Genomic DNA, 18284 nt, shown 5'->3' on the forward strand with positions numbered 1-18284 from the left:
AAGATGGATTGGGGGATATCTCCTGCAGGAGATAGAACTTGAGCTGTTTTGAAGGAAGGCAGGAGAGCCAAGAGGCGAAGGAAGAGAACATATCAGATATGGGACATAGCCATTGGCAAAGGCCAAGAGATGGAAGTTATTAATATGATTGTGGATAAAACACTAACCTATTTTTTTCTGCCTTAGTTTCCTTGTCTAGCAAAGTTCTTAGCAAGTTGGGGAATTGTTTAAAAAGTTGTGGTATATGAATGTGATGGAATACTATTGTGCTATAAGAAATGATGAGCAGGCATATTTCAGAAAAGCCTGGAAAGACTTACATGAACTGATGCTGAGTGAAGTAAGCAGAACCAAGAGAACATTGTACACAGTAACAACAAGATTATTTGATAATCAATTATGATAGACTTAGTTCTTCTCAACAAGATAATAATGCAAGGTAATTCTAAAAGATTCATGATGGAAAATGCTATCCACATCCAGAGAAAGAACTGATGGAATCTGAATGCAGATTGAAGTATATGAATTTCATTTAATTTTTTTCCTTTTGTTCTGTTTCTTATTTCACAACATGAATGATATGGAAATATGTTTTCCATCATTGCACATGTACTGCTTGTCATCTTGGAGAAAGAGAAGGGGGAAAAGGGAGAAAAATTTGGAACCCCAAATCTTTCAAAAAATTGAATGTTGGAAACAGTCTTTACATGTAATTGAAAAAATAAAATACTATAAAAAAATTTTAAATAGTGCCTATCTCTAAGGATAGTTGTAAGGATCAAACGAGATAATTGTAAAGCACTTAGTACAATACCCTGATACATAGTAGGTGCTTAACAAGCGTTTGTTTCTTAGCCTCCCATTGGGTATCTTATTCCCTTCTCCTATCACCACTTTCAACATTTCATGTCCATCAAAGTGACATGTAAGCTTCATTATAAATTTATCATGGTAGATTGATGCCCAGACTCCAGTTTTGCAAGTTTCACCCATCATGAGCCTCATACAATTGAGAAGATGGCATACCAGCCTTGTAATCAGATTCCTCTGGTTTCATCTTACTAAAAAAGTAGTTTCCTTATTGTAAGGAGTAGAAAGTAGATTAGTATAACTGGATCTTAGAATGAGTAGAGGAGAATAAAGTGTAAAACTGACAAACAAGGAAGGAGCCAGGTTTTGAAGTGCTTCAGTGTAGAACTGAGGACTTTGAGCTTGGAAATCCTGAAAGCCCGTATACTTCCCCCAAGAGACTTAGAATAGAAATGCACACACACACATACACACACACACACACACACACACACACACACACACACACATCCTTTCAAAAATAAATTAAAGATAATTAGAAATGAGAGATAGTCCTAACTGGAGAGATCTAGTCTCTGTCATCGCTCAAAAAAGAAAAAAAAATTTTTTTTATTTGTTTTGTTTGTATTTATATGAGATTTTACATATTTTGTATTTATTTAATAATTATGTATAATACATATTATATATAAATATATACATTATACATAATAATTATACATATTTATTTAAGAGACTGACATATTTTAGATGAGATTTTAATGAAATTGAATGGACATTTTGACAGGTAGGGGGTTGGAAGAATCTTCTCTAAGTGAGAAATAGGGAGGAGAAATAAAAGTTAGGAAACAAAATTATAAAAATATTAGATTAAGGTGAAAAATCATTAGGGAAGAGGGATAGATTGTGTAAGGAGGCACTGGGGGATACACCTAGAGGTATGGTATGGAGTTGGGAGGCAATGAATAATAGAAGCTAAGCATACATAGAAAGGAAAGAACAGGGGATGCTCTCCTATACTTACACACACACACACACACACACACACAGATTCTCAAGGGTTCAGGAGTCAGTACTACCTGAGGTCCAGACTGGGCTGTGTCCTTTTTGACCTCTTAAGGTCTTTCCCAGGTGGAGAGTAAAAAGCTTCTTTTACAAACAAGCCCACGCATGCTGTGACAGGTAAACCTCACCAGATCAATTTCTGCCCATTAAGCAGAAATGAGTGCATAGTCAAAAGAAAGGCATTTCTGCTATTGCAGCTTTTCCACATCCTCCTCTTCAATCACTTACTATCCCTAGCCATTGGGAATCCAACCAGCAAAAAGCTTCACTTCCTTCTCCACCCGCCTCTACGTACCTCTACCTTGTGCTTCCCTGGGGCCCCTTCTCAATCTCCTCTTCTGTGTGTCAAGGTTTCACCATCATCCCAAGAGCCCTGAGATAGCATCATAATGAACCAGCAGTCAATCAACTCATGATAATTCCTTTTAGGACTGGGGATGGGCTTCTACTATCAGATATCTGGGATGACAGGCTGCCAACAGTCAGAAGAACCTGTCAAGAGCAGCAAAATCAGTATATCGTTCCCTCCCCCTCCCACAGCAGACTGTGTTATGCAAAGTTGGGAGAAATGATGTCTCAGACCTATAAACTATTGCTTGGGACAGCTCATCAGGAAGTGGGAAGTGGGATTTGCTTGACTGGAACCCAATTACTTCTCCTCCCACCTTTAAACTAGTGAAGGATTTCAGGGTGGGACAGCCTCACAAATGTTGTAACAAATAAGCAGAGATAGATCTTATAAAACAAGAGGATTGTGGACCCAGGAAATGAAGGAACTCAATCTATTGCAGTGGGCGAAGGATTTTAGATGTGAGTGGTTTATCCAAAAGTGAGAGAGAGGATAAAGAGAGATGAAGGAAAGAAAGAAGAAAAGAAGGAAAGAAAGAAGAAAGGAAGGAAGGAAGGAAGGAAGGAAGGAAGGAAGGAAGGAAGGAAGGAAGGAAGGAAGGAAAAAGGAAGGAAGGAAGGAAAAAGGAAGGAAGGAAGGAAAAAGGAAGGAAAAAGGAAGGAAGGAAGGAAGGAAAAAGGAAGGAATAAAGGAAGGAAGGAAAAAGGAAGGAAGAAAGGAAGGAAGGAAAAAGGAAGGAAGAAAGGAAGGAAGGAAAAAGGAAGGAAGAAAGGAAGGAAGGAAAAAGGAAGGAAGGAAGGAAAGAAGGAAGAAAGGAAGACTTTTGAGGGTAGCCTTAAATGTGTAGAGACTCAGGTACTGAACTTCTATTTCATTGTTATATCTCAGAGAAGAATACCAATGTAAGTCAGCACCTTCATATAATTTATAATTTCAGAAATCTTAGAGACATCATAACTTGCCCAGGATCAAACAGCTAGTATATGTCAGAAGTAGACCAAAACTGTAGCCATGTTATCCATGTCTTGGTTCCAAAATGAGTTATGTGTCCACTATAGCTCTCAAAGACAAGAATAATGATCCTAAAATTTCCCATCTCACCCCTTTACCCAAGAACTGTTGCATAATCCTCAAAGAGGTCCAGTTCTCTGAATGATTTATGACTTTCTTCCAGAGAATGTAGGGGAGGCACAGAAGCCTTTCCCTCAGCAATCCAGGTACTTCTCAGGTAAGTCAGCCTTACAATCTCCCCCCACCCAAATATGAAGAGCGTAGCTATCTCCTAGGTTCTTGAGTATTCCAGTTGACTCATTATCACCAATGCCTTCTCTTCATTTGTTTATACAATTTATACACGTATACAAAGAATTAAATCTCTGAGGTCCCTTCCACTTCTAAGTTCTATCATTCTAGAAGCACAGAGAGTCTACAAGTTTAGCTAGGTCTCTGGATTCTTCCTATACCTATATTTTTCCTAGCTTCTTTTCCTTGTAGATCCTCTTTCTCCTATCCTCTGACTTTTTTTCATCATTGACTCCCCCCCACATACTTGTCCCTCTCCCATTTACAAAGTTAGCTAATTTGTATTCATGAGAATAAATTCTGGATCTGAAATAAAACATCCTTGCAATACTTTGGATAGAGTTATATTTTCAATAAATAATTGTTGAATTTAATTGAATTCAATAAAAAAGAATTTAATTGAATTCAACACTTCATCTTCATGCTACCAGAACAGAAAGTTTTTTTTAAAAAGTAAGTCAACCAAATTTCTATTCAACATGATGCTAAACATCTTTATATTTGGAAACATATGTATGACTTATTGAATAGTCTACTTCACACCCAAGAGTTTTTGGGTTTCTACCCTCTTCAGTTCAGATAATCCTTGTAGAAAAGTCAGTAATTCCAAAAAGTTGTGGAGGGGAGATGTAAGGGAGGAGAGAAAAGGCCAGAACTGTCTGGTCCAGCTAACTACATAGATCCAAGAATTTCATTATTATTTCATTTCTCCCCTTCACCTTGTGGCATGTAGATGACACCAATAAAGGTTCTCACCAAGGGTAGACATCATGTGAGCTTGGCCTCCCCCACAATACCCATTATGATAGCTTGTGTGTATCAAACATTTGTTGAACTAAAAGGATGGATAGATGGATGAATGAACAAATGAATGAAATTTTTGAATGTCTCCCATCTGGAATGTATCTACAAAAACCTAAGTGACTTAAAGATTTATCAATAATAAAACTCATTGAATATATGGAGTTCATAGAGGCTAACCTCCATTTCCCCTGAACTCAACCATCCAAAAGATCCTTTTGAGACTTGAATGAATAATTGGTCTATCCCCCAGAGATGTATTAAAGTAAACTTGTAACTTATCTCTTTCTCTATCGGGTATATATTCTACCTTTCCTTATTGCCTATCTTTTGGGCCAGTTGCCATTCTAACTTTTCAGTGGTTAGCCACACTCACAGAAAACAACTCTATTGTTTTAATAACTATAGCCCATTAATGTCCCCATAAGGGCAATTGTGGTGGACTTATAGAGCAGATAGAATTGTAAGTTTATGTGTTTTTAATGTTTATTAGTTTGATGTTATAGTTCCTAATGAAGATGGCAATAGGTGTGCCTCTGATTAGCTCACTGTTAAAGGCATGAAGAGTTTCTGCTAACAACCCAAGCTCATAAAAACTACTAAATAGCTTTTTCTCCATTTTTATGGGGCCAAACCTCAGATCCCCAATTGCATAAAAGGATGAGTAGGACCCACTAACTCCAAAGGGACTCCTAGCACCAGTCAACTCCATTCTCTTTAGTTACTCTCTGCTCCCAACTTAGAAGCCACCATGTCTTGTCGCTCCTTTCGGGTTAGCTCTGGCCGTCGAGTTGGCAACTTCAGCTCCTGCTCAGCTGTGATGCCCCAGAATCTGAACCGTTACCATACCAACTCTGTCTCCTGCCGAAGTGGTGTCAGCTTGCAGGGCTTGGGTGGTTTTGGGAGCCGGAGTCTGTGCAATTTTGGATCCTATTTACCCCGAAGGATGGCAGTAGGCTCTTACCCTGTCCATTCCGGGGTTGGTTTTAGATCTGGTGGCAGGATTGGTTTTGGGACTGGCAGTGGTATGGGCTTTGGATTTGGGCCTAGCCATGGGTCCTGTTTTGGGGCTGGTAGCAACATTGGCTTTGGAGCTGGAAGTAGCATCGGTTTAGGGCCCAGTGTCAGTATTGGCTATGGCTTTGGAAGACCTGGTTTTGGATACAGAGTTGGTGGAATTGGAGGCCCAGCTGCTCCTTCCATCACAGCAGTAACTGTCAACCCAAGTCTACTGACACCTCTCAACCTGGAGATTGACCCCAATGTTCAGAGGGTGAAGAAAGATGAGAAAGAGCAGATCAAGACTCTGAACAACAAATTTGCTTCATTCATTGACAAGGTATCTACACATCCATCCAGCTGATTCTCTTGGATCAGGATTACCAAATGAATGGATGGTTTTCTCTTTATTGCAAAAGGTCATAGAATTGACCAAGCCACTTGCACTCTCTGGGTCTGTTTTGGAAGCTTTTTTTATGTTTTGGGGGTCAAAGTTCTGTAATATAGGATACAGATTGAATGGAGTCTTAGTTGAACAAGGTGTGAGGTAGAAGAAGACCAAGGTATTTTCTATACATCAAACATCCAGAGGAAAACTGGAAAAGCTAATCAAATAGAAAAATATTTAGGCAACACAGGGCCCATCAGCCAGATATAGGAAGTATCTTGATCACTGATTTCTCTTGTATAAAACTATTTAAAGCCTGAGAGGATTTTTGCTGGCCACATTTGAATGTGAAAAGCAGAAAATTGGTATAGATGATTTGGTACATGTGGTGATCATTTCCAAAGAATCATCTGGCCCTTGGTTCTCACCCCTACTCCCTATCTATCCAAAATCATTTGTATAGCAAGGTCCAACACTTTGAGGAGCTTGGAAAAACTGCCTCAAACTCATGAAATAACCTTGAAGGTTCTGTCTCTTCTTAATTCCATGAAAGTTATTGAAGATTTCTTGTTTTTCTAAAGCTAGTATTATGGAGAATTGAGGTATAGATTTAAGTAATTCAGTATACTATATATATATATGTATATATATGCACATACATGTATACACATATATGTATATATATGCACATACATGTATACATATATATGTGTATATGTATATATGTGTGTGTGTGTATATATATATATATATATATATATATATATATCAGTATAGACAACAAACTCTAGCTTTATCTTTAGTCTGGATTTGGAAGAAATCTTTTAAGGTCTGAATGATCCAGATCATCATATCTAGCTTCCTCCTTCTACAAGGTGCAGAGAATCTCTACTTCTCCTTCCCCATAATATAATATAAGCAACATTTCTGTAGCATGATGGCTATAGAATTGGAAGAAACCTAAGGGGTTATCGTCCCAAGCCCCCTTATTTTAGAGATGAGGAAGGAAACCAGGGCCCATAAAGATTAATTGATCTGATCAGCCAATTTGGAGCCATCTAAGTGGCCAAATTAGATCATTCAGAAGAAATATAAACAAATAAAAATTATTCTTTGTGGGCTGAATAAAAGTCACTTTGGACCATGAAAAAGAGAGAAGGTACAGTTTTGTTTCACTTAGGGAAATGCTGATTCAACCTGAATTTCTGGAGGAGGTGGGGAATTGTGCCTAGTATATTAAATATATTCAAAGGTAAATGCAGTCAAAGGGAGTCGTTTCTAGGTCGAGGATAGCCTCCAATTTCAGATAATCCTCCAAGCCATCTCTCTGTGATTCTGGGATGTTTTTGAACTTTCAGAAAAATGTTGCATTGATTCTACTTTATGTGGATACCTATTTTATTCTGGGGAAGGGTTGCATTACCTTCTAGATCAATGTCGAAGAACCCAAGTAGAATCATCATCACCATTGGTCCCTTTCTTTTTAAGCTCCTGGCTGGCCTTTCTTAAGGATGCGATTCTTAAATGTTTGAGTAAGGGCCTTTCTTTTCAACTGAGCTTAGTTATAAGGAAACAATCCATCTCCTATTGAGCTAGGAGGTAGGGGATGGAGTAAAAAGAGCTAAGGAAGTAGCAATGCCAGCAAGGAACTGAAAGTAAGAATGAATCATGGACAACTGAGGTGAAGAGGTGAGATCAAACCAACTCTTCACCTCAGATCCTCTTCCTGGTTGGGTTTAGGTGAGATTCCTGGAACAGCAAAATAAGCTCCTAGAGACTAAGTGGAGCTTCCTCCAAGACCAGAAATGCGTCAGGAGCAACCTGGAGCCACTCTTTGAGAACTACATCAGCAACCTGAGGAGGCAGCTCGATGTGGTTGCCAATGATCGGGCCAGGCTAGAAGCCGAGAGGAACCACATGCAAGATGTCCTGGAAGGCTTCAAGAAGAAGTGAGTGTGAAAGGGGCATATTGATCCCAAGTGGGAAATCTTTGACAAGAAAGCCGGTGTTGGACAGCATTTGGAGGGTCTGGGGCCAGAGCAGGTGAGGACTATTTGAAAGGGTAATTGATACCAAGGGAAGTGAGAAGTATTGTCCATGACTTAGTAGGGGAAGAAAAGGTGATGCTGGATACTTTGCTACTGGTGATAACATTGATCTCTCAAGTTTCTTTTTACATTAAATATTCTGAGATTGTAGGAATCTGATCAAGGAAACTTTTTCTGAAACCTGGTTCTGTTTTTTAATTTGTGATAGTTTCCCTCACTTCTATGTCACCATTTTCCTGTAGAGTACAGAGTTTTGTCTTGGGTATTTGGAGGAGGTGAAAGAATAGAAGGAATAGAGAAAGGAAAAATGGTTTCCTCTCCGAGGTGGGGGTGAGGACAAAACTCAATACTATTCAAATAAAGGCAATTTGTTTGTGCAAATGAATTTGATGCAAACTGAGCAACCAGGGGGGGGGGTAGGAGTAGAGGTAGCTTTAAAGAGCATTTTAATCTGGATAGGGTCAATCAGGCTGGCAAAAGAGAAAGAGATATTCTTAGGGGTAGAAGGGAAGGGGAAACAATGTCTCAAAACAGGAGTATAAATTGTTATAAGATTTGTAGCTGATATGAGTGAAATCATCTGGCTGGATTAAAGGAGTAATTCTGGAGAATCATGGGTGACTGGCCTTGGTTTGGTTAAGGATCTGTAACTCAGTTCCCTTGTGTTTGCCATCCCAGATACGAAGAGGAATTGGTATTCCGGGCCAATGCAGAGAATGAGTTTGTGGCTCTGAAGAAGGTAAGAGCTACAGCTATAAGACAACTCTCAACAGAACAGACAAATGTTTTGTATAATGGATCAGGTCCCAGGTACTCTCAAGATGGATCTCAGAGTTACCATACCTAGATATAGAACCTCTGGAGAGATAGGGATTAGATAAATTGGCCTTCTAAATCTGGATTTTCAAGATTATCCCGTATTTATATAGCTATTAGGACAAAAAAATTGCATCTTGGAAAAGTGCTCCTCTTGCATTTTCTAAGCATTAAGGGAAAGAGTAGTAATAGAAGAAGGAGGATGAGGAGAAGGAGAAGGAGGAAGAGGAGGAGGGGGAGGCCGAGGGGAGGAGAAGGGGGAGGAGGAGGAGGAGTGGTAGTCATAGTAATAGTAGCAGCAGCAGCAGCTCCATCTCCATCCCATACTTCCATAACATTCAACCATTCAATACTACCACTGGGTAGTAGGCTTCTTAAACTAGTCCCAGGTTGGTCTACCTTCTATAGCCTTGGTCCTAGTTCTGAGGAATGGCGAACATAGGTTTCCTTCCCTCTCTTCTTCTTGCAGGATGTGGATACAGCTTACTTAAACAAGTCTGACCTGGAGACCAATATGGAAAGCTTAATCGATGAGATCCAATTCCTGAAAACTCTGTATGAGAAGGTAAATGTCTTTTTTATAGTCTTAGAATTGTAAACCCTTTTTCTCAATATCTAACTGGAAAATTTTCCCCGAACAAAGAGCTAATGTCAAGCCATTAGACTAGCTTTCTCTAGCTTTACCTGTTATCTGATATGGCATAGATATCATCAAAATCAAGCAAATGGAACTGACTGAAGAATACACAGTGTCCCCTCTAGAGCTACTATTTGTTTCTTATACTTTGTAGATTCCCTAAGGTTTAGAGATTTTTCTTTCTTTAAGATGTAACCAGTTCTCAAGTAGTGATGGGTGGATTATGTACAAAACACATTTGAACGAAAGAGGGCTTCTCTCTAGCTTCTAATATGTACATAAACCATCAACTATTGCTCAGCTAGTTTTGGGGCTCAAGGATAATGAAGGCATATGATGATTTTATTTTTTGCCTGCATAATTCAGAAAGGCAAATAGATTTCTGACCCCTCAAATTAACCAAATAATTGCAAATTCTAATAGAAGAGATTTTCTATTAGTCTATTCTACTCTTGAATTATCTGTGGTTACTTATGCCTGGTCATTCTCCTCTTGCTAACTTGTCTTGAGAATAGAGATTTATCTCATTTTTGGTGTGTATCTCCAGCACCTATGACATAGTGGGGGATTAATAAATGTTGGTTGATGATTGATAATTGATTTATGTAGGAGATCGAGTTGCTCAATTCCCACATCTCAGATACATCTGTCATTGTAAAAATGGACAACAGCAGGGACCTGGACTTGGATGGTATAATTGCTGAAATTAAGGCTCAGTATGAGGAGATTGCCAGGCGAAGCCGGGCTGATGCTGAGGCCTGGTATCAGACTAAGGTGAGCCACACAAAATCATTCCTCAGAAGCAGTGTTACATGTGTGTTGGAGGAGGGAGTGGGGAATGAATGGAGGGAAGGGTGAAAAATACTACTATGGCCCAGACCAGAGAGCTCCCTAAATCTGGATCTTTGCCATTGTCCCTTAAAGCTTTTCCCTACTCTACAAGATAAAAATTGATCCATGAACCTCTAGGTCCTGATATCAGCTTCTTACATATGGACCTCTGAGCTGGTTGAGTTCTCCGAATTCAGTAATTTAGTTACTTATAAGAGGCAGTGTGGTATGATGGATAGAGTGACAGGCCTGGCATCAGTATAACTTGTGTTCAAAGTAGTAATAGTAATTAATTAATTATTATTATTATTGAAACTTTAAGGTATCAGAAATTATCTGCTTTGATGTTCATAACAGCAAAAACTATTATTGTCCTCATCTTACAAATGGGGAGAGATAACAGGCTGAGAGAAATTAAATGATTTGCTTAGGATCACAAATCTAGTAAAATATATAAAGCAAAATTTGAACTCAGTTCTTCCTGACTCAAGGTTCAGAACTCTAAACCCTGTATCACCTAGCTTCCTCTAGATTAGACAACCATTTATCTAGCTAGTTGACTGTGTATTCTTAATCAACAGAAAATAAGACAAATTAACTGGAATAAGACAGTTTCACCTATCAATCAGATCCATTCATCCCAATAGACTAAAGTTTATAAAGGGTCAAAGGCAATAAGGAGATAACTGTCAGAGCTAGAATTCCAATACTCTTTCCTCATGACCTAGTCCCTTGGGGAGGGGGGGTCTGAAAGGGAAACATCACATTCTAGTTAGGAAGTAAATTCCAAGGAGACGTAAGAGAAAGTAGCAAGGCTTGAGTTTCAATAAAACAAGCTGTTTTCCCTCCCCATAGGGAATGACTTAGCAATGTTGGGTAAGAGAGATAGGGGAGCTTTAAAGCAACTTGTTAAATTCTAGGATGAAAAGTTAGAGCTGATTACCACTTAACCACACTGAAGACACTGAAAGTCCCCAGAATATAATTTAGTTCAGCTGTGTTTAAAGGGTAGTTAATGGATGAAATTTGGGCTACAAAAGAAATGAACTGAGTTTGATTAGGTTTAGAACTGGGGTACCTAAATGAAATTAGGTTATAGTGGCAGGTTCGGGGTATAGGGAGTCAAATAGAGCTCTCCTGCAACCCCTTTGGATTCGGTGCAAGGATACAGTTTTAATTGAGGTCTAGTGGCGGCGCAGAGTCCCCTATAAAGGAATTTACAGACCTGAAAACCTAGATTGATAAAGGAGGTTTATTTTGGGGTGGTTAAAGTCTAATTAATAAAAAGTGAAGGTAGAAATAAAAGGGCACTGGAAATAGGATTCCAGTGGGCAGAGATCCTTTGGCATGCCAGGCATAAGGCTGCCATGTTAGGAATCTCTGCAAAGAGAGAGCTCCAGTTTGGCTCTTTTATAATGAGAGATTTAGCCAAAGGGGCCTGTGGGTGGTGTCCCAAGTTGGCTCAGATCTGGATGGGGGTTGTGAGAGCCCAGATCTCCTATTGGAATTCAAAAGGGATATTTTTGACAGGATTTGTGAATCAAAGGTCCTAGCTTCTTAAATTGATAATGCATCAGCTAGAAGGGGCTAGAATAAGAAAGGAATAAATCAATCTGAAAGGATTAGTTTCTTAAAGGGAGCACAACCCACATCAAGTTCAAATCCAGCCTCAAACATTCACTATCTGTATAATTTCATGTAATTCACTTAAATCTCTGTTGATCTCAATTTCATTATCTGTAAAGTGGGAATTATAATAGCCTCTATTTCTCAGAGTGGTTGTGAAGACCAAATGAGATATTTACAAAATGCTTAGCACAGTTTCTCGTATATAATAGGTGCTATATAAATGCTAGCTATTATTACTAATGTTATTAGCTAGTAGGTTTAAGGGAAATGGAATCTCCCCAGCTTCTCCTCTTAGGTCTAATTGCGTGGGTTTCTAATAGACTCTGAGGACATTGAGTGAGGGAGGGGGGTGGCTGACAAAACACCTTGAGGAGGATGACTCTTAACTCCTATGCCTTCCATCTGACTTTGCTCTTACAGTATGAAGAAATGCAAGTAACAGCAGGGGTGCACTCTGATAACCTTCGGAGCACACGTGATGAGATTAATGAACTAAATCGCCTGATACAGAGGCTGAAGACTGAGATTGATCATGCCAAAGGGCAGGTGAGCACAGCCTTTAAACTGTCAGTCATCAAGGAAAGGGAGAGGGTGGTTAGACCCAAGAGTTTCTTCCTGTAGGGTAGACTTTCTAAAATCAGGTGAGCCAATTAGCCCCACCCTCCTTGGAATCATATGTGTACACATCGACTTCCTGCATACGGAGGATTAGGCCCATGGAGCAAGAAACAAGCCTTTCCCTGCTCTGTCTTGCCCTATCCTGCCCTGCCCAGTCTAACCCATTAGGAACTCCCTATTAGGATGGAAGGAGCTGCCCCATGCAGCAGGTCATAGACACAGAATGATTTGCATATATCTGTACACAAATATCAAATTAAAGATTGCTAGCTAGGGCTCTGAATGTGGGGAATGAAAGGAGGAACTAGGGATCTAGGGGACTGGTTTAGAAAGGCTAGAAAATGAGGCAGCTAGGTGGCACAGTGTTTAGAGCACCAGCCTTGAATTCAGGAGGACCTGAGTTCAAATGTGGCCTCAGACACTTAACACTTCCTAGCTGTGTGACCCTGGGCAAGTCACTTAACCCCAATTGCCTCAGCAAAAAAAAAAAAAAAAAAAAAAAAAAAAAGCTAGGAAAAGACATAAATAAAAGGAGAAAAAATGGTTGGAAAGGAGAGAGGGGCTGTCATATCTTGAGAATAGAGATTTATTTCATTTTTGGTTTATTTCTTTGGCACCTAACATAAAGCTTGGTTGATTGTTTGATAATTGATTTACGTAGGAGATTGAGATGCTTGAGGAAATAAGATTGCATCCCAGACAGAAAGGACAAAATGAATGAGACACAGAGGGGGCAGAACAGGAGAAATATAAGGTACAGGGAACTGCTTTGTGTAAGTAGGACAGAGAATATTCAGACCAACTGGCAGAAACACAAATCTGGGCATGAGAGTGGTGAGATAAGAAGTCTGAAGAAGGGATTAACTCCATCCTTCGAGTTGAGAAAGTCCATCCTCAGCACATCAACATGTCCCCAAGGTCTTTGGGAGTCTGCTGGACTCTTCCTAAAGAATAGGGACAAATAAATGCTCAATTTGCAACCCACAGCGTGCCAAGGTGGAAGCTGCTGTTGCTCAGGCTGAGCAGCAGGGAGAGAATGCTCTCAATGACGCCAAGGCCAAGCTGGCTGAACTAGAAGGGGCTTTGCAGCAAACCAAGCAGGACATGGCCTGTCAGCTGCGTGAATACCAGGAGCTGATGAATGTCAAATTGGCATTGGATGTGGAGATCACTGCCTACAGGAAACTCCTAGAAGGTGAAGAGAACAGGTGAGCAACTGGTGCAGAAGGACTGCCGTTAGACCTTGGGAAGGAGGTAAGACCATGGGCAGAGAAAAGGATGATCAATAGGAGATCATGAAACAATTTACCTCTTCAGAAAGGGGCAAGTAGACTAACTTCAGTAGGAAAGCATGTTTTTGACCCAATGAGGCCACTAATTAGCTCTGTGATCAAAGGCAAGTTATTGCCCTCTCTGAAATACATTTTCTTCATCTCTAATTGCGTGGGGAGAGCTTGGAGATTCCTTCCAATCGTAAAATTCTACTTTTAAGGGGCCATCCACCTCACTAAGCCATGAAATCCTTTTGGGGAGTGTCCTTCTGGATCAGAATTGATGATTTTGAGAATAATATTGCCCAACTTGTCAACTCATACATGTTTTAGGAATTTGGGAAGTCATCTAGGAGCAACTGCCTCATTTTATTACTGAGTAAACTGAGGTCCAGAAGATAGTCATCTATCCAAGTCACCCAGCTCACTAGTATCCAAGTCAAAATTAGAACTCAGTCCCCTAAGTCTCAGCTCAGTATTCTCACTATCTCTTCTACTTGACTTATCTTTTTTATCTCTTTCTCCTTAGGATCTGTGAAGGTGTTGGACCAGTGAACATATGTAAGAAAATTGCTTTGTTTTGTTTTGTTTCTGAAAGGGGTGGGGAAAGTGATGTAGGAATGGGTATAGTGACGGAAGTTATTATGTTTTTGCTCAAAAATCACATTTGAACCAGTAAAGTAACCTGCCAAGGCTGAGGTTAGTACTAGGATGAGCTAAGTTCTTGGCTAAGGATAGGGGTCTTCTCATAGCTGGCCAGGATTTCCCAAAGAGGCTTTCAAGCCTTTTTGGAAAGCATTTGAAGGACTTAGAAATAGGCTTGTTCAAACAAATCACAGACTTACCCTCCATGAGCAAAAACCTGGAGAATTACAGGAAATCCATTGGGACTTTGATCTGCTCACCCTCCCTGATGGCTGGCAGGAGGTAAAGGCTGAGTTGAAATCTAACCTTCCTCAATAGGACTCTCTTTATTGTTGCCAACTTAAATGCTCAGTGTACTGTAATACCTTAATCAAAGAATACTGGACATAGTTAAAGAAATGATTGAGAACCAATATGTTGTCCAGGATCCCATTAATTTGTCAAGTGTTTACCATTATTGCTACAATAATGTGCTGTTATTGTAATAAGATATTATTGTGTTATAATCAATACACAGGATAAATGCTATAGTTGTTCAGAGAGGGACATCTTCAGGGGGGGTCTGGAGTATTAGTGGTGGGCTTCATGAAGGAAATGGCAAATTGAACTTGGAGTTGAAGGCTGGAAAGGATTTATATAAGCATGTGAAAAGAGAAGGTATCTGGATGGTTTTTTGATGGCTATGTATAGGAACTATTGGGCAGCTACATAATGCAATGGATAGAGATCTGGGCCTGGAGTCAGGAAGATTCATTTTCCTGAGTTCAGATCTATCTCATATACTCACTACCTATGTGACCTATATGCCTTAACCTTGCTTGTAAATCCCTTAACCTTGTTTGCCTCAATTTCCTTATCTGTGCAATGAACTAGGAGAAGGAAATGGCAAACCACTCCAGTATCTTTGCCAAGAAAATCATAAATGGGGGAAAACCACTCCAGTATCTTTGACAAAAAAAAATCCTAAATAGGGTAAAAAAGAGCCAGAGATGACCCTGAATGACTGAACAACAATAAATAGGAATTAGTGATGAAGAGAGGCTATTAGGAATATCTGAAAAGATATACATAAATGCCACTGGTCTCAAAATCCAAAATCTGCATAATTTAGAACCTCATTCCTCCCCAATCCTCTTACACACTTTGCTTTGGGCTAAACTGAAATAACTCCAAGTATCTGTATATTTGTAACAGCCAAATTTTCTTTTTCAATTTTTATCTGGATTTTTACTCTCGTCTTTGACCTGTCTTTAGACATGACCAACCATCCGGTTGGGTAAGAAATTGAGTAAGAAGATTTTTGCTCTTGTCTTTGACCTCTCTTTAGACCTGACCAACCATCTGGTTGGGTAAGAAAATGATTATGAGCTGAGCAGACAATAGAATTTTAGTCATATGACTCCCATCCTACCTTGACTAAAATAGACCTTGAGGGAGTGAGTATATATGACTATGTGTAGTAGAACTCTCACTTGCCTGGAGAGATGTTAAATAGCCAATTCACAGTGTTGAGGCTGTAATTTGGTCTGGCAGGTGTACCTTGATCATATGGATAGGCCTGGGAAACAGTCCAGTATTCTAGAACTTGTCATTTCCCTCTGGACCCTTTCCCTGATGTTTCCTTTTCTTCCGCAGCTGTGAGCAGTTCCAGAGGTGGTGTGATATGTGGCCCAGAATCCTTTGTCTTCAGCTCCTCCCATGCCCGAGGTGGGTCTGGCTTCTCTGCAGGTAGCAACACCTGCACCCCGAGCGGGCTCCAGAGTTCTGGGGGTGCCTGGAGTTCTGGTGGCTCCTGTGGCACCGGCCTGAGCAGAGGATCTAGGATTTCTGCCAGAGGTGGGGATGGGGCAGTCACTAGCGGAGGGAGCTCTGTGATCATTGGGGAGACCTGTACCCCTTGCAGTCCCTGTCTTCCCACTCAAGGCTTCAGCAGCAGCAGTGGCAGCCGGAGCGGCCGTAGCAACACTGTCCACTTTGGATCCACTACCTCACCCTGCAGGAACAAGTACTGAATGAAGAATCCAGGATGCTTTACTGCCTGAGAGAGAGAGAGAGAGAGAGAGAGAGAGAGAGAGAGAGAGAGAGAAAGAGAACTACGCTGAAACCCAGAAATGCCTAAATATGGACTTTGTGGATGAGATGCCCCTAAATGAATCCCCAAAATTCTTCCTTCTGTAGAGGAGCTATCTTGTGAATTATCTGGAGCCACAGTTTGTCCCAGGTTAGCTCTCTCTCTGTGAACCCTGGCAGCTCCCATCAGTGTGTATTCAGAATGGAAAATTAAAATTAATTTGCCCATGAGACATAGTTTTAGGAAGGTCAATCTGCTGCCAACCAATGTTTACATGGTCTTTCAAAGCCAAAGAAATGGAGAAGACAGGGTAGTAGGTAGTACAGTAGAGCAGTAGCTAAACTGAACTCAGAGGCCCTGGGTTTGAATGCTGACTCTGCCAATTATGAGCTATATAATCTCAGCCAAAACCCTTTATTTCTTTGAGTCTCAGTTGGTTTAATGTGAAATTTGTACTAAATGACCTCTGGTTTTCTCTCAACCAGAGACATTTCTGGTTCTGAATCTTTAAGCCTATTATTTTGGCATTTATTTTTAGCTATCCCTGCCCCTGCTTCCCTCTATTTGAAGCAGAGTAATTGTTCTTAATATAAATTTCTCTTGTCCATACTCCCCCTACTCTCTTTCTCTCTCTTAGGCAAAAAGGAAATTATTTTGACCCTCTTTCCTGTTTTCAAAAGTCTCTGCTATTTTAGATCCCTTTGGGCCGATCTCTCTCCAAGAGAGTCCCTCGGTTTGGAGGGTTGGGGTTGTCTGTCAGTGGTGGACACCACTGAATCTCTCAGAAGCTATGTCTGTCTAGTGTGTGTATGAATGCTGACTGCTAGATACCACGTTTCTGTTGCTGAGTTCTAAGTCTGCCATTGTAGGATCTGGCATTGTACAACTCAGTTCTTTTTAAGGCTGTTCTTGTTATCTCTGGGAAGGATGGATCTTAGGATGATCCTCTCTGGCCCATCTGACTGGTGGGAAGTCAAGGATGATGCTTTATCTTCCTTCTCAGAGGTGGTTAGAGAGGCTGGCTACTTGCTGGCACTGGGAATGTATCAATCAAGTTGTGAAGGGAGGAGAGAAGGGAGGGAAGGTGTTTATATGCACATATATATTGTTCCTTGTATTTTCTGGTGTTTCCAATAAACTTGCCAAGCTGACTAAAAGGACTTTGCCTTTTTGCTTTAGGGATTCTTTTTTACCAGAATGCAAAGCAGGCACTAGACTTTCAAATCAGACACCTCTCAATTACTCAATTTTCAGAAAACCCTAGGCTGAATACAGTATTAGGCCTGGAGTCAGGAAGACACATATTACTGAATTTAAATCTAGCTTCAGATACTTACTAGTTGTGTGACCCTGAGCAAGTCATTTAACCCTATTTTCCTCAGTTTCCTCATCTATAAAATTAGCTGAAAAAGGAAATGGCAAACCACTCAAGTATCTTTGCCAAGACAATACCAAATAAGATCTCAAAGCATCAGACATGACTAAAAAATGACAACAACAAAGAGAAGCCAATCTTGAGAATATGGCAGAAGACTCTGCCCTAATCCCAAATAGAACTTGTCATTGAGCAGAGGAGAGAAAATGAGTAACAAAGGCTTTGAGAAGACTTATAAAGCCCCTAAGTATAATCAATAATTTACATGTGATCCTGAATAAAACACTTTTCTCCTCTGAGCTTCCACATATATAATATAAGATTATTGGGCTACATAATTTTTAGCACTATTATTCTTTAGGTATAAATAAACACAAATTGGGCCAGTTGGGGGAAGGGAAAACAAGTCAGAGTTCATCTGAGAAGGTTTCTGGGTGAGGTAAGTAATGGAGAAATGGAGGACCTATTTTTGAAAGAGAAAGGCCTAAAATGCTAAAGAGAAATAGAGAGTTAAGAATAAGGATTAATCCAATTAAGAATTGGATCATTAAAAATTCTGATTAAGAATTATTGAGAATAATAATCAACCCAATGACCAAAAAGAGCAAGTCATAGACCAAACACAGGGA

The 18284-nt window shown here is 40.0% G+C and overlaps 1 protein-coding gene across 2 annotated transcripts; it reads left to right on the forward strand.

The window, feature by feature from the left end:
• Window positions 1-5078: 5078 nt before the first annotated feature.
• On the forward strand, window positions 5079-17422 carry KRT84 (keratin 84). Of its 2 annotated transcripts, XM_074270321.1 has the most exons (10): window positions 5079-5331; window positions 5482-5666; window positions 7455-7663; window positions 8441-8501; window positions 9048-9143; window positions 9825-9989; window positions 12096-12221; window positions 13281-13501; window positions 14094-14125; window positions 15845-17422. In XM_074270321.1, the coding sequence occupies exons 1-10, from the start codon at window positions 5079-5081 to the stop codon at window positions 16219-16221; spliced, it is 1725 nt and encodes a 574-aa protein (XP_074126422.1). In that variant the 3' UTR covers window positions 16222-17422. The 2 variants fall into 2 exon arrangements, with proteins under 2 accessions (XP_074126422.1, XP_074126421.1); XM_074270320.1 differs by having other exon boundaries at window positions 5079-5666.
• The last annotated feature ends 862 nt before the right edge of the window (window positions 17423-18284 follow it).

The sequence above is a fragment of the Sminthopsis crassicaudata genome, chromosome 5 (genome assembly GCF_048593235.1).
Source record: "Sminthopsis crassicaudata isolate SCR6 chromosome 5, ASM4859323v1, whole genome shotgun sequence".
NCBI lineage: Eukaryota > Metazoa > Chordata > Mammalia > Dasyuromorphia > Dasyuridae > Sminthopsis > Sminthopsis crassicaudata.

What these genes read in the sequence shown, in the direction of transcription:
- KRT84 (XM_074270320.1), top strand. Translation starts at nt 5,079, where the DNA reads ATGTCTTGTCGCTCCTTTCGGGTTAGCTCTGGCCGTCGAGTTGGCAAC. An exon ending in TGAAAACTCTGTATGAGAAG is followed by an intron (nt 9,144 to 9,824) that starts GTAAATGTCTTT and finishes TGATTTATGTAG; the next exon opens with GAGATCGAGTTGCTCAATTC. An exon ending in TGTTGGACCAGTGAACATAT is followed by an intron (nt 14,126 to 15,844) that starts GTAAGAAAATTG and finishes TTTCTTCCGCAG; the next exon opens with CTGTGAGCAGTTCCAGAGGT.